The sequence below is a fragment of the Pholcus phalangioides genome, unplaced genomic scaffold (assembly GCF_987345545.1).
Source record: "Pholcus phalangioides strain wild (caught in Gottingen) unplaced genomic scaffold, Ppha-v1.0 ptg000013l_1, whole genome shotgun sequence".
In the NCBI taxonomy this organism is placed as follows: Eukaryota; Metazoa; Arthropoda; class Arachnida; order Araneae; family Pholcidae; genus Pholcus; species Pholcus phalangioides.
The window spans coordinates 14,370,344-14,387,264 of record NW_028301606.1 but is presented as its reverse complement, the minus strand read 5'-3'; the positions used below and the strand labels follow the sequence as shown (position 1 = coordinate 14,387,264).

Genomic DNA, 16,921 nt, shown 5'->3' with positions numbered 1-16,921 from the left:
ATAAAATCCTTGTGCTGAAAAAGCTGATTTCAGCTTGACATTAATAGTAATATATATTCTTCGCTTCTCTCCTTTTAATCCTTATCCCTTTTTTTTCTCCGAAGTTATCTCTCTTTTTTTTATAAACAAGAGTGATTTTTTCGGGAAAAAATATCGGGAAGAAAAAAAATTGAACAGGAGAAATTTCTCAAAAATGATGGAATAAGACGAAAAAAATGGATTATCAAATTTAAAAAATATTCGATTAAAAATTACTTTCTTTAATAAAAAATAAATTTTTTTCTCAATAATTTTTCTAATTTATTACGTGATTTGCTAGGATATAAATTATTTTTTTGTGCTTTTACAAGATATTCGTATCTGTCATGGGGGATTTATGAGAGAAATCTATGAACCCATTCAGGCTTCAATGTGGTATTGAATCCAGACCTGCATGGATGAGGAGACTATCACGTTGACTACTTGGGTGACAGAAACTCATGTAATATAATTTAATATTTCATCATCGATAAAAATATCCTTTGATGAAAAAATTGCATCTTGAAAATATATAATCAAAAAATATGTCTTTGAAATTATATATCAACGGTAGTTATCACATAATTTGATTATCATTAAAATACTAATGATTTTTTTCCTTCAAAAAAAAGTGTAAATTTTCTCTTAATTTTAATTGGGAAATTTTTAAATAAAAATATTTCAAAATAGATTTCGCAACTTTTTTTATTCTCTTAGAAAAAAAAAGGAAATATTCTGAAAAATCACTCCGTGAAAATAAGGTTTATTTTAATTCTGGAGAGTGATTTATTTAACAAATAGAAACATATATTTGAATTCAAACATACGTTACTCAAATACAAACATATAATACAGAAATGTATTATATGCTTACACAGATAACAATATATAATACACAAATACACACACATAATACGCAAATACATGCACACATAATACGCAAATACATGCACACATAATACGCAAATACATGCACACATAATATACAAATACACACACACTTAATACACAAATACATACGTACATAATACATACCCTCACACACTATATAGCCTCAAAGGACTGAAAAGACCTTAATTAAAAAAAGTAATAGAAAAAGTTTTCACTTAAAGTTTTTTTTGAAGAAATTAACTCTATTTTGCATTCAAAGCCTCGACTGCAATTTTTTTTATCAATTAAACTACTCAATAATGTCTTGGAAAGATTTCAAAAATTTTTTTTATAACTAATTTTTCAATTTACGTTTAAAAATACAATCATCAAAATATGGCTGTAAAATTGCATTTGTTTTGGAATCATTTCCTAAAAATTTCATTAAAAAAAATTTTGTAGCAGAAATTATATATTATTTTCTTTGTAATAGTATTAATCATTGTGAAGTTATAATTATGATTTTTTGGTGGTAGTTATTAAGTGATATATTTATATGAGTATTTTATTCAAGAATGCATATTTTAATTTAATTATCTAAAATTTCATAATAGATTATTATCTTTACGAGGTAAAAGATAAATAATAAAAATCTTGAAAGAACGAGAGAAATCTGTTTCTCAAAACGTTTAACCTAATCAGTTTTTATTAGTTATTGTTTTCTCCGTCTCTGTGTTGTTTCTGAACTGCAAATTTGTTTTCATTCCTCGATCCAACTACAGTGCACGATCTGGAAGAAGAAGAGGCTAAAAAGAAAGATGATGTAGACGAAACCATTTTTATCGGCAGTGCAATCATCATCATCGGAGCTTGAGCAGCTCTAGCTATAGATTCTCACAGTGAGAGAGAGAGAGAGAGAGAGAGCAATTCTCATTTGAGCTCATTTCCTTCTCTCTTAACCTCACCGTCCCATCCTTTTGAAATTCTGTACTGAGCGAATGTGTGCGTGGAACTGACTGTACGCTTCTGCACCACAATACACTTCGCCCTACCGTCGGAATCTTTCAGTGCATCTTCAGCAAACCCCATCCTTCCACCCACCGCATCAGCAAAAGTTCAGCTCCCCGCCCCCTTCCAACCTCTTTTCAGTGCTGATGAAGACAAAGGAACAGAACGAACTGATAATTAAGTGGATCTGTTATTGATTCAGCGGAGCTCTTTGTCGTTAATTGAATTAATTTACGGTGCTAACGACTTCCCCCTTGCCTCTGCCATTAGTCTTTTCACTGCGCACAAAAGACTCGAAAGCGACTTGCATAGTGGGAAACGGGGGTCCAGAACCCGAAAACGGGTAAGGAGGGACGGCCCACCATCTCCGTCCCTTTTCCCGTCCATATCCGGTGGAAGATTTTCGCTTAAACCGAAATGGTTCGAACGAAAAAGACCTACCACTGCCGTCCTTTTCCCTTTATGCATCTACGATCTCGGATTGAAAGGGGGCAAAAGCTTATCTTCTAGAAATGAAACTCAGCATAAAAGAGTTTTTTCCTATTTTTTCCTTACCCTCTTCCGAAACATCGTCCGTAGAAAATTGAAACCTCATTTAAGGATAAAGCTTCGAATTATCTGCCTTATTCGAGACGTTTTCTGAGCAAGAAAAGGATTTTTGCCATCGAGTAGCATAATGAACACCGTCTTTCGAGTTATAAACGTTTACTCTCCGACTTTGCTCAATAATCACATTTTATACAATAAGAATCATATACAAAATTTAACGGAAATAGTCCCGAGAAATACGATGTGCTTTCGGCTACATGTCCTGGTCAAGGTATTCCTACAGAGGCAGCTAAGTATTTTCCGATGGGTTTTGATTTGTCTGACACTAGGTAATTACTGATTTAATAGGAAAAGCAGAAGTTCAAAATTCACTGTCCTATAGCATCTTAAGAACTCAAGTATTATTTGAATCAGTGACTCGTGAAATGAATATTGGGTAACACGTATGTTAAGTGGGGCTTTTGTAAGTTTTCAGGGGTATTCTCAAGTTGTTTTTGGCAAGACGTAAGTTAATGAAAACGTTATTAAAAATGAAATGGAACAATTATAGATACAGTAATTAGTATAAATATTTTCAAAACAACCTTATAGTTAAAAGGATACCCATGTTAAGCCTTCCACAAGAATATTGATTAAAGTATTTATCATGCAAATAAACTATTCATATTTACTTATTCAAAAACAATTATGATGAACACTTATTTCATACTTATTTAGATCATTATAGGATATTATTGTCATGAGATCGTCTTGCCCCATACAAGTATTTTTAATTCCTTTTAATGAATCATACAATTGAACACTTCGTTTTTTCTTTTGCCTCTTTTGGCTGAGGCCTGCTTTTACTTCTTAGCTTTAGCGAAAGCCTTTAGAAATTCATATATTCCGATTTTCACTTGGCGACTACCATCACATTATAAACACTCTCTTCTGTCTCATTCCCACGTTTGGATGAAACTCCAGAAGTTACACATGACTCCTGTTGACCTATCAGAAAATAACATCTTTGTTAGATTGCTCTATATCTAGAGGCATCACACACTTCTTGGCGTATAAACACTCTCTTCTGACTCATTCCCTCGTTTGGATGAAATTCCAAAAGTTACACGTGACTCCTGTTGTGTAACCTCCTATCACACACTTCTTGGCGGGAAGTTTTAGGGTAGGGAGGTCAAGCTAATCCCGGCCGGAACGACCCGAATTGCTAATATATTCAATTTAAAAATGAAATAAAATAGAATATAATAATTTTCCTCCACGGGCTGCTCCTAATGGCTGTGAATGATGGTGGGTGAGTGTTGTGCTTTTTTTGTATTTTGAGTGACTTTTGGTGAGATTATCCTAGCTTTTATTATGATTTACATTTGAGCGGCTTTTAATATGATTCTTTCCGTAATGTGAATTTGCTTTTTATTTAATTGAATTCCTATATTATACTGCGATTTTGGTCGTTATATTATAACGACCGAAATCGCAGGTTAAGTGTTTGAAATATGTTAATATTTTGCTCAATTCTTTCAATAAATATTTCAAAATTTAATTGCGGTATAACGTAATGCCGCCTCAGTCTATCTACCACTGTGTATTGTTTGTCTTATTTAAAGTAAACGTCGTGATCCGGCCTCGCGACATCATACCGTTAACGTATTCTTATTATTCATCAAGAAAAACTGCTTAAATCTTACATTACTCTTGATCATATACCAGAACTTATAGCAATAATTATTATAAAGCATATTGCATTTTCCATATTTATATCAATAATAATACACGTGATAAAGACACTCATTTATACAACACAAAAACAATTTTATTTCTCATTTCCATTCAATTCAAATTCATTTCCTGAAGCTTATAGGAAATATGATAATTTCATTAATCTTAATATGCATAATATTAATATCCACATCTACATGGTCCCAACTGAATATTTCAGAAATATTTGGATACCGGAAATAAGGAACAAAAAATAACGTAAATGAATTGAAAAGTTAATATGGTCACCAATTAAAAATTAAACATGATTGCTTTCTTACCATAACTCATTTTAAAAAATTAATACGGAATTTGTTTAATTAACACCCACTGCTTATTCATATACCGGTTTGTTTTCTTAAGAAATTTCAACTTAACTAATAATTTCATTTTTTTCATGGTTGCGCTGCAAAATAAGTAGAATAAAAAAAAAATCTTTTGTTTTATTTTTCATTTATTTTGTTCAAAAGGAGAAGAAATGCCTAAATCTATAGCGATTCCTAAGAGACGTCGACGTTATAAGATTTCTTTAAAAGCAATTTTTCGTTTCTTTTTTCTTCGGAGTTTCAGAGTTTCGAGATTTAAGTGCTTTGTAATTAGTTTTTGCGGGAAACTCTTGAAACGGGATTTTATATATATATTACTAGTCTTATTATTATATGTTGTTTGACCGTGTTTACTTCTTTTTTCTTACTGGTGCTTTTGATTCGCAAAATGCGCTGTTTTCTTACAATATTCTATTTTTTATAGCTCTAAATTCAATTTTTGTTTGCTGATGCTTCGTCACCACTAAAAAAACAAGTTTATATTTTTCTATGGTGAGCACATTGAGAGGTATTAGGTAAGCAGACTTTTAGCTGGATCTTTTCCCTTGAGAGAGGAATACGTAATATTAAAAAATATACTTTGAAATTTTTGTTGCTGTGGATTTTTTGAATATTTATTAATTTTATAGCATTCCAATTATAGTTGAATACCGTTTATTTATCTCTCGTTAAAACACTTTTTTGTATTTATGCATCGTTTTAGTTCCATTCTGCATCTTCGCTAAGCATTTCGATGAAACGATACGTTTATGCGTATTGATACGCATAAACGCATACAGTGCGCATTAATGTGAAAAGCATTTTTTGAACTCGTATTCTTAATATTACACGTATAAATTTCTGATTCTATCGAAGTATTCTTTTGAAATAATTGGTATGAGAAACAGGTATGACAGGATATTTATACACATTAATTCTTTTAATAGTATATATCACCCCCAAAAATATATACATATAAATATAATTCACCCTATATTGTTTAAGGATTATCTTTCTCTTTTTACCCTTGAATCGAAGAAACAATCAACATAAAATAAAAAATCGAATTTTGAGATTTTATTTGTATCATTACATTCAGTCAAATTATTCTATCGATTCAACTCTTTGTAATTGCAGTCGAATCCCGCTATAACCAACTCCAATAACTAAATTTCTTTGTAAAGGAAGTCCGGATTTTTACATAGTGCCTATATAAACTTATCTCGGGGATTAGAAAAGTTTTCGTTATAACGGTATATAATAATTAATTAAAATAAAAATAATAAATAAGTTTAGAAAGAAAAATATTGTAAGAGCCGGCTATATTAATGTAAAATGATTCTGAAAGAGACGAAAAGTTATTAAAAAATTAACGAAAACTGCCCTGTGACTTTCGGGACCTAAGGAGAAGGTCATGGACTTGGACAATCCGAGAAAGAATAATGAATACATCAATTGATTCAAGTTATACATATCCTTATAACTATACCATAATTATATTTACTCAAGAGAATACAATATTTTTATGATTTTGAACCTTCGTCTTACTCGTTACTTTTTGACTTGATTAATGTGAAACAACGAACCAGTGGGGTCAGCTGGCATCACATGCCCTCTCTGTGATTCGAGGGCCTCAGCTCGTGTCCTGTCAATCCATCTGTAAAGACGAAATGAACTAGTTTCACTAATTTCAAAAACAAAGAATTGGTTTAATAGAAATTTTATTTAATACTGTAAGAAGCGTCAAATTAAAAATAGACCGATGCGTCACTAAGATGATCATGTGTTGATTTCGAGACGAGGCTAAAAAGGTAGAGAAACCCTAGTCTATAAAAGTAAATTGATTTTCGCCCACGATCTCGGAATGTAAATACAAGTATAGAAATTGTTTTATAAAAAAATTGCGTAGCCCTAAATTATCAAGAAAAAGCAAGCAAAGGATCATTAACTTCCATCTGGAAAGAAAACAAAGAGAAAAAGGGAGTAATAATTGACTATATTGATTTATCTTCCTCATTTTTTTCTTATATTGCGTTATAGTTTTTCTTCCGTATAAAATGTTCAGTAGCAGAATAATTTTTCTTCGTATTATTTTTTTGTATATATAAATCCGATTTATTCTGTGTACCGTGCCATAAAAAAAATTAGAAATGTTCTAGAAGAGAGAAGAAGGGACGGGAAGTAAAAGACAGATATTGAATTCAGATATCAAAAAATAAAAATAATAAATAAATATAGAAAGCCGAAAAAAAAATATTGTAAGAATCGAACTGGCTTAGTGTTATATGTGAAAAAAAAAATTAAAGAGAAAAAAAAAAGAAGAAGTAAAAGCTGGAAAAACGAACGGCATCTCGATAGGCGCAAGGTGCGGATAACGTTGATGGAAGACTTCACTGATCCGATATTGATATACCAGATGCGATGATGGAAAGGTAGGCTACAAAGTCATGACAGACTCGCAAGAAGGCTTATCTCACGAGAGAGAAAGCAAATTTCGCTGTTTCGAGTATTTTCACTGTCAGTGAATATTAGGTAAATGCTTTGATGTACCATGAATGCAAAAAAAAAGGAAAGAAAAATCTCTACCTTTCCTGTGAGTTCTGGTCTTTTCCGACATGGAAATACAGTAGACTCTCGATAATCCCGCCATTTGATAATCCGGCGTTTTTTAGGAGGTTTTCTTCTAGCATAGAAGAGGATAATTGATCACTCTTGTCGCATCACGGTCATTTTCTGCACACGAGAGCTAATTAGACCGGGACCTACAATTTATTGCCGAACGGCAGCCTTTTCTTTTGTGCTCACCGAGAGTTCGGTGCGCTAACCCCTCGATGCGGGACTCCCTGCAGTAGAATGCTTTTTCTGTGGTCATGTCGCCGTTTCTGTTGTACCCCTGCGCTAGGAAAGTTTTCTCACTAGGCGAAACGGGTATCGAACTCGCGACGCCTCTAAACATCCTTTGGTACTTTTGGCGAGTGTTTTATCGACCTGCGCTACCTCGCCCATAGAAAAGGAAGACATGTCACTGCATGTCTTTTCGTAGAAGTGTATATTATTTAATTCGCTGACGTACAAGCTTTTGGCAATAAATTTGAATGATTTCTCTCATAAAATCAGCGATAAATCTGGTAATCTCGTCCTATCCTAACCATACGTTAGAAAAGGGAAGAAAGGAAGAGAAACAAAATGTATAAAAAATAAAAAATAAATAGAAAAAAAGCAAGCACAGTATAATAGATAATTAAATAAGAGTGTACACAGTATAATTATCTTTTAACCCTCAACCTACGTGTTTTCTTTCGCCCTTAAACGTGTATAGTAGAAAAATGCATTATATATAGGGGGGAGGAGAAATCAATATCTGGAGTACATAAAAACTAGGAGGAGAAAAAACAACTTCTGTTCATAGGTTTGCAAAGAAGTCTGCGATGATGAGGAGAGAAGAAAGAAAACAAAGAGAACTGGATTGAATTTTTTTTTCCACTGGCGTTTGAACCCAATATGTTGCAATATGATTGCAAAAGGGTTAAATGGAATTCTTTCACTTACTTTTAGTAATCCCGCACGACCTATTCTGGTTTGTGCCGGATTAGCGAGAATCTTCTGTACTATCAAATTCTGTTGCAAAACATTTAAAGCTTCCCTGAATATTTATCGTTATAACTGATGGTGCCGTTTTCCAGACATTTTGTGATGAAAAATTTAATCACATGAAATGAAATGCAAGAAGCTATTTCATTATGACTAGGGTGATTATATTTGATCGAGAGAAAACGCCATATTGGTGTCATATAAATACAAAAAAATCACAAATTTTTGTGAACAAAACAAACAAAAAATTATTGCCAACTGTCAGAAAAATCACCAAATATGGCTAATAGATAACCCTTTTGAAGTTAAACGCATATTATAATAACTCAATAAAAATTACGTATAATTATTACTTTATTGGCAGCGTACGACTAGGAAATACAGTCGAGTCAACATATAATGAATGATGTTACTTATGATCCCCTAAAATTCGCTTTATAGAAAAATCTGTTTTAGGGAAGTAGTTTTCAATGCAAAGTCAATTAACGAAAATCTGACCCATTTTTTTTTTCTATTTTTATAAAAATAAAAAATAAATTTCCCATAAATCAATCAAAATATTAGGTCAAAGGAATAATTAGACCACGAATTTCTAGCTGGTAATTCTGGTTTATTGATTCCATTTGTGGCTTGAGTGTTGGTCTACCACGATGAACCTGCAGTCAGGTTCGCAAGTTCGATCCTGGTGATACAACAAAAACAACAAGTTTATTCTATAAACGGACTCGAGGCAACCACCGATAAATTTTCAAATCGTCGTATGGCAATGTGCCCCGATTTATTGTTCGGTAAAGCAGTAGAAGAAATAAAAAGACGAGTAGTTGTGGGTATAACATCCATGAGAAAGCTTAATATAATAATGAAAGACAAAGGTATCTGAATGAAAACAAAAATTAGGATTGTAAATGTGTTGGTCTCCTGTCTTAATGTATGGATGTGAGAGCTGTACATTATGGAAAGCAGATAAAAAATTATTGATTTTTCTAACTTTGGTGCTGGAGGAGGATGATTAGAATTCCATGGACAGTTAAAAGCACTAATAAATCGGTTATCGTAGAAGTCAAAGCTGATTATTCTTACTTTGGTCATATAATGCGTACAGAAGGCTCACTAGAAAAAATGGTAATGCTTGGAAGAATGGAAGGAAAGAGGAATAGAGGCAGACCGAGCACCAGATGGATAGAGGAGGTGTTGCAAAGCACCGGAATGAAGCTAGCGCAACTGAGGCATGCTGTGTTTGACAAACCAGCTTGGAGAGCCATGATATTCTATAGTCACCAGGAGTCGGAATCGACTCGATGGTTCCTAACAACAACAAAGCAGTAGACCTTCAAAATAGGTATATCAAGTATAGCGTTATAACTACTCCTACTTGACCGTGCACGTACCTCATTCATACACATTCCTCTAAGGAATTTCTAACGAATTGGTCTATGCCAGGATACGTGTTTCGAGTGCATGTGTGGCCATGCCCTAACATATTTATGTCGTCAGAATAGTGCTTGTTTCGTGTTCTTGCTGGTGCTGCCTGTCCTCCATATTTTGAAATAAAGATGGGAAATGCTTGAATTTCCACGTCATGCCTGTATCGTGGTGTATGACTGCCTGCTCTTTGCGGAGAAACTTTTTAATATGAGATACAGACTCGTATTAGCAACGCTAATTTGGGTAACCGCAGAAAATTATCTTCCACCGACAGTGTGCGTCAACGGAGTTTGAACCTGGATCCTCACGAGGAGAGTCCAGCATGATTCCAACACCACCACACAGCGAAAAAAAAGAGGCTGATAATTGCAAATTTAGTATCAACTGGTGTATGTATTATAATGATTAGAATAGCATGATAAAGAAGAATTATTAATAATAATTAAGATTTTATTTGTGACATTTCTTACGTGTTTTTGTAACCTGCAGTTTCGAATACTTGATTTGAAAACTCCGTTTAAAAAAGATAAGGTTTTAAATTATTTATTTTTCTCATTATTATTTTTTAACGTCCAAAATGCGAACATCTGAATAGCTTAGCATTAGATCAAACAAGTGAAAATGGTAATATGGATCTTTCAAGCAAGTGAACTGAATATTGAACCGTATAATATCTTTTTTCCTGATTAGTTGTATGGCGACATATTGCATGATGATTTTCAGTTATTGCCCAGTAAGCGTATTGTTCATTGATCGCTTCAATTACCGTCCCGAACATAAAACGTTGACCTGGAAACGAGCTGCATTTTTGCGATATTTAAATAACAGCTATCAATCCTTTTATTACTCGCAATTTTCCTCATAATGAAAATCGATTTGACGAGTTTATTGCTGTTCAGTACTGATTGAATGATCTTTCGGAGCCTCGTTTCAACTAAATTTTCTGTTTTTTTCCCCGTATCCTCCGCTTAAAACCCGTTCAAAGAGTTCGTATTATGAAACAGAAATCGCACTTACTTAATTAGTTATAATTACGTGAGATTTCTCCAATGAAAATTATAGCACACTTGCCTTTTTAATGGACGGGGAACAACGTTGAGTGTGTTCCTATCTATCAATCTATTATATCAATTTATATAAATAACAATCCACTCAGTAGTGCTCCTATTATTCAGGTGATTACTAAATTGCCGCATTTTGCTGTCGAACCGTTGATCCTAGAGTTATTCATTTTTAGTCAGATAAATTCTCAAAATAATGAGTATGAAACGGCATTAATGTTGCAAGGGGCTGCATAGTTATTAAAATTTAAATAAATCAGATTTCTTATACAAACACCCGTACCCAAAAAAACAAATAGAAAGTTGTCGACCTGTCCAACCTGATGCCAACAAAGATATTTCCACTTTTTTAAGTGCATATTCACTGAGACATCCAAGTTCAAAATTCGGAGGAAAAATTCAAGCATTCCCTTCCTACTTTTTTTCTGTTTTTGAATTTCATTATCTCTGCGAATATTGCACTCGGAAACGTGGAATTTTCTTCGTTGGCGTCAGCAGAAACAGAGCAACAACTTTCTAATTAAGTTATTGGGACAGAAAAAAAATGTGTTCGTGCAAAAGTTATTTTTTATAATTTTTGTAATTCGAAGTATGCTTCTAGAATGAAAGGTTTGCCAGTAAAATACGGCAAGGGAAAAGGACTAACCCCCCAGTATATCAATATATATAAACTTAATGCGATAAATTTAAGGCTTCGGTAAAAATATCCTAGTGAGGTGGCATAGATAGTACAAAAATGCGTTTAGGCAAATAAATTACCATAAAATTGAATATGTACAAGCTGGTAGCGTGACAAAGAAAGTAAGGAAAAAGTTAATCAATTCAATTTTATTTTATTACAATATCGTACGAATCGGAATTTCTTTTTGAAATTTCAGTGTAATGAACTATTTTTATATCTTATGGATGCTCTCGAGACATATTTTGATTAGTAAAACAGACAAATTTTGAGGATTTCTTTAGAATTTAAAATCAGGGATTAATGAATTAATGGATCATGAGTGCGCCCACTTTTTAGTAAAAATGGATTACGAGAGCACTCATGCTTTCTATACTACTGATATACCAATAAATAAGGTAATTTGGTTATGTTATTTAATTTCTAGAATTTATTATTTTCGAACCAGTCTTGTTAGATATTGTCGTTAACTATTTTGACGATGCTTGTAAATCCTGTTTCTTTGCAGAAAGGTTCTTCATGTAACATAACAAACATTAAGGATGAACCGATTTTTACGAAAAAAATCTCTATTTTTAATGTTTTTTTATACATGCACTCTCCGTCAAGGGCGTAGCGGGGGGGGGGACTTGGGGGTCTGGTCCCCCCCGAAATGTGAGAAAATCACCGAAAAAAGGGGAAAAAGATGGCCAAATCCATTGTTCTGTGACTTTGGTCCCCCCCCCCGAACAAAATTTCTGGCTACGCCCCTGCTCTCAGTCGGTTATTTATTGCATTCATGAATGTGTGAAAGTAAACTGCACAGTGAACTATTTTATAGGGAATGATTGTACATATTTTTGCTTAATTTTTTTATTTTATTTTATTATATTAAAGGATAAAATATTGGTTTTTAAACTGTAATTTCCTGTGAATCCAAATACTCTGATTAAAAACTTCAAAATGTATCATCGTATAATGCACAGTTATGTATAATCCTCAATTAAAAATTTCATTCATCGATAATGAAATCTTAAGAAATGGAAAGGGTTGTACGTCAAAAAATGTTTTATTTTAAAACTAGATTTTGCTATTCGCCCACTTATCCATCTATAAAAATTTTAAAAATCATTTTTTTTCAATTTTTATAAATATATTAATAAAAATTATATGATAAAAAAATATATAATACAAATTACTGCTAATTTTATAGGTAAAATCCGCATATTTTCAGTACTTTGCTAGACATTGTACACTTAAAACTATTGCTTTTATCAACATGTTCTTCAAGCAGATAATGTTTATATTGTTCTATGCAATAGATTAAAAGTTTTATAATACTATAGAAACATTGCGTGATATGATTGTTCATGAGGGAAATAAATGCAGTTTTTCATAAAAATACTTGCTATTGTTAATCCAAAATCATGTAAGTCGAAAAGTTTCAAATGTATCGCTTAGCTTTTAATTCATTACTCAGCCAGTATTATTTAAAATGCAATGGAGGAGTTTCATAGATACATTTTGAAAAATGCCTGTGCGAAATTGTTTTCCATGAAAAAACACAAATCTTCAAAAAATACATTCACAGATTTCATTTTCAGATGAAGAAGAGTATTGATTTTTTTTTTACTTAATTCGCAATAACTTTGCTTCTAGATATTGTGGGGATGAGAGGAATGCTTTGGATTCCTTAATAATTGCATTTTCAAACTAACATAGGAAAACGATTTCAAAAATTTTTTTGTGAAATTCGTCATTTGAAGGCAGTCAGTCACCTTAGAGTACTTTGATTAATTATAAATAATTATACAGAAAAAACCATGGTATGATTTGAAAAAAATTAAATTTAAATGTTTCAGAACATTCCATTGTTCTCATTTATTTGCCAGTTTTCGCACTTCCTCCTCATAACCGAGTGGGGAGGGGAAAAACACTCTTTCCCTTCTCCCTCCCCACTGTCGGGAAAATCACTGCTGCTTGGAATCCAGAGGGCAGCACTGCGCCTCCTAAAGTGGCGTCTGCATAGCACCTAATTTCTCACCCGCGCCGAGCCAGAGCCCCGCATTCTGTTGGAGAGGGCCAGACGAGCCGTAACATCTGTCTGAACGGAGTCGCCCCCTCCTTCCCTCACAAAACTCCGATGCCGTATCGACTCGCTCCTACATCGGCATCAAATATTCCACAAGAACGGCATTAGTAAATAGTCAAGCGACCTAAACCTATCTTACTCATGGCACTATCCTAACATCCCGAGCAGCAATTTCAGTTCCTCCCTACATAGGAAAACAGATTCCGCGCGCGCCTTAGTTATACTATATTGTGGTAGGAGCAGCTTCTTTTTCCTTCTCCATAGAAAAACAAACAATTTCACGAAAAACCGTTCAACACTCTCTCGATTCTATCAACCTTTGTTTTTTATATATATATATTTAGAGCATCCATTGTTTCTCGGAGTCTTACTCAATTAATGCGAATATTGATTCAACCTCTGCCCAAAGAGATCAGCCCTCGTGGGGTTTAAAGGGACCCTCATTTTCCCTTTACAGTGTTATGCCGTATAGCAGGCGGTGTCCGTGCCGCGACCGAAGGATTGCATCGACCGTAGAATAACACCGAAGAGGATTTCGAACAAGAAATCAATCGGATGCTCGTGTTGTTCCCACTCCAAACAGCATGCCGAGATCCTTCCTGGTGAAGAAGGCCAAGCATCCGGATCATGGAAGCAAATGGCCTTACAAAGAGCCCTCGAGCCCTTCAGAGGCCTCATCGGCCCCGTCTTCTCCATCACCACCGCTGCATCATTGTTTGACCGTCCGATACACCAATGGTAAGTCCATCTTTGACATTTCCGATGTTTTGGATTATTTGCATTTGCCCCGCTTGTTTGTATGTTGCGTAGTTGCTCGTGCAACAGGTTGATCAGCACTTGTTGGTCTTTTACGTCCGTTCTCGTCCGTACTAAGATCGTATCAGTTGATTCTACACCGGTATTTTTGTCGCCTTTGGCATTTAAATGCTATCTCAATGAAGTCTTACTAAATAAATGGAAAAGGACTATGTGAAAGCACTGATATCTTCGAAATATGACTTGGTGTCTTATCGAAAAGTGCTTTTTGACATTTTTGACACTTTGCTGTATTATGCGAAATACATTAAAATATTCAATACTAAATTAAATAAATTTTACCTTTTGAGGAAATTTATTTCCAGCATTTATTTTTGGAAACATTGATTTCAACGGTGATCTTAACGAAAAGCAATTATTCATGGGAATTCTCTCATGTGAACCATGTTCACTGAATTTCTAGTGGACATTTATGTTTTATAAATAAAGCCATTTAAAATTCTTTCGAAACTTGGACCCCTCTATTTGAAGCCATGATAATATGTTTATATATTCATTATTTTAACTTAATTATTATCTCCATCGGTAAGCAGCATTAATAAGTACACGGATAGAGAAAAAACCATATGTTATTGACGTTGTAATAAGTACATAACAACATGAATTTTCATTTTCGAAAATTCTATTTTACTTATTTGTCAACGATTTGATATTTCTCGATGCAAGTGAATTATTTGAATGGAGTTTTGTGTCAAATGCGTTATGAAATTCAGCTTTGTACTTGTATTTTATACTTTTTAAAAAACAATGCATGAATATGATCTGGAGTTAGTTTTTTTTTTTTTTTTCAAACAAACTTTCTTCGTTTCTTTGAATTTCCAAGTTTTGAACAGAATGGGATTTTTCGAGAAATATATCATTTTTTTTCAATTGAGTGTCCTACTAAGCTGTGTGCGAATGCTGTACAATTTATCTGGAAGTAAAACTAATGTAAGAATTCGTGACCTTATATTATATAAATATGCTCGTGTCAGGTAAGCGAAACCGATCTGATCCTGATAGAAATATAATAAAAAAAATTAACTTCACTTGGCGAGACATCAAACATGGTGTCAATAAATGCATAAATAAATAAAAAACGTTTTTATTTATTTAGATAGGAGATAATTCACGCGATTTCGTAAGAAAATGTGGTTTATTATAGTCTTTATACATGCATTTATCATTTATTTCATTACTTCCCATATGCCTGTGAAGGTGGGACGGCAAAACGTATCGGATATGCATTTATATACATTCATATATGTCTGATTCATATAACGTCTATAGGTATTATAAATATTTTATGCGAGGCTACAAGAAAACAATTGAAATGTAAATATAGTGCGAGTTGACATGGTTTAGAAGTTAATTAAAATTTTTTTTGGCAATCACATGGGGAATTTTCATCGTTCTCTGGACATCATAACAAATTCAGACGATTCCATTTTTGCACATTCTCTGTGAAATAGAAAGATTAAAAACGTGACGTTAATATATGTAATATATATACATATATCAACGTGTCATATATTTTCATGTCATGTTTTAGACTTCCTGAAACCCATCTCGAAAATTGATCTGTAATATTCAAATGGGATTTGGTTTAATCTGTGAAAATAAAAGAGCAAGTTTGTTTGAGATTCGGTGAAAGCCATTAATGGAACTCATACATATAAATATCAACAGAGGAAATTTTTCCTTGTATATATTACACGGAAAATACGATTCAAAATTCACTGATTCACTGATTTAGGAGAGCACTGTAATTTGAATTTTCATAATAAAATGTTTTATTAACAACAAATTGTAAATTTACAATTTTCATTCACCGACTAGGCTTGATATGTTCTACAAAAAAAACTTGTTATATTTACAATCATTAACCCATTCTATCATTACTCGAATGACAACTTCGTTTCACTATTTCAGTAGAATACCCATGTCTTCAACAAATTCCTGATGAATAAATCGAGTGAGGGATTGCACCCCAACAGTTATATATAACTTTACAATCTTAGTAATTTCGTTTGCTTAGATGAACTTATGAAAACTGTATCCGTTGAATATTATGGTTACATTTCAGCATTAAGAGCTGGGAAAATAAAGACTAGAAATAATTATATGATCATGTTTTTTGATAAATTTTCGCTTTGGAATACGGTTTTTGTAAGAAAATTTGCTTAAAAATACCCACTAATGTTACCATGCCCCACTATATTAAAAAATAAATGCTCATAATTGTTATGAAATTTTGCTTAGTTTACATTGAAACATTTATGAATGGAATAACTAATTTTATTTACTTGCAAGTGAAAATCTTCTTGTCAAAATATACTATTAACGTACGCATGAGTTTAGTTATAAATTAGGTCGTCTGGCAAGAATCAATTCTAATGCTTTCTATACTTATATTCAATAATTTAGAAACTGTCTTGTGAAATCATATTATTGAAGAATGCTATTATTCTGTTGAAGATATGAAAGGGGAATATTAATCACCTCATCTTAGTTCAAGTGAACGAACCGTTGACATGCTGATATATGAGTTTATAAAGAGCAACATGAATAATTTATGTGCGGTTGAAGGTTTTATCATATGAAAGAACTCGTATGGAGAGCATATACCAATCAATCATTCAAGTTTTATAAGAAACTCGCATATTTTCGTTTTTTTAATACGGTGTAAGACAGATGTATTTTATAATGAATCGATAATCCTTTTCTTTTTCATTCAATATTAGCATGCTTATAAAAGTTTTTATGAGAGGGGGTATGTACAAAATGTTACTGT

General features: G+C 33.0%; 1 protein-coding gene across 1 annotated transcript in view; it reads left to right on the top strand.

The window, feature by feature from the left end:
- The first annotated feature begins 13,327 nt into the window (after nucleotides 1–13,327).
- Nucleotides 13,328–16,921, top strand: part of LOC149078643 (uncharacterized) — a 54,543-nt gene continuing 50,949 nt past the window's right edge. The window contains exon 1 of the mRNA XM_089240779.1: nucleotides 13,328–14,070. Coding sequence (XP_089096905.1) covers nucleotides 13,917–14,070 — 154 coding nt within the window. The 5' untranslated portion in view covers nucleotides 13,328–13,916. The remainder of the gene's footprint in view (nucleotides 14,071–16,921) is intronic.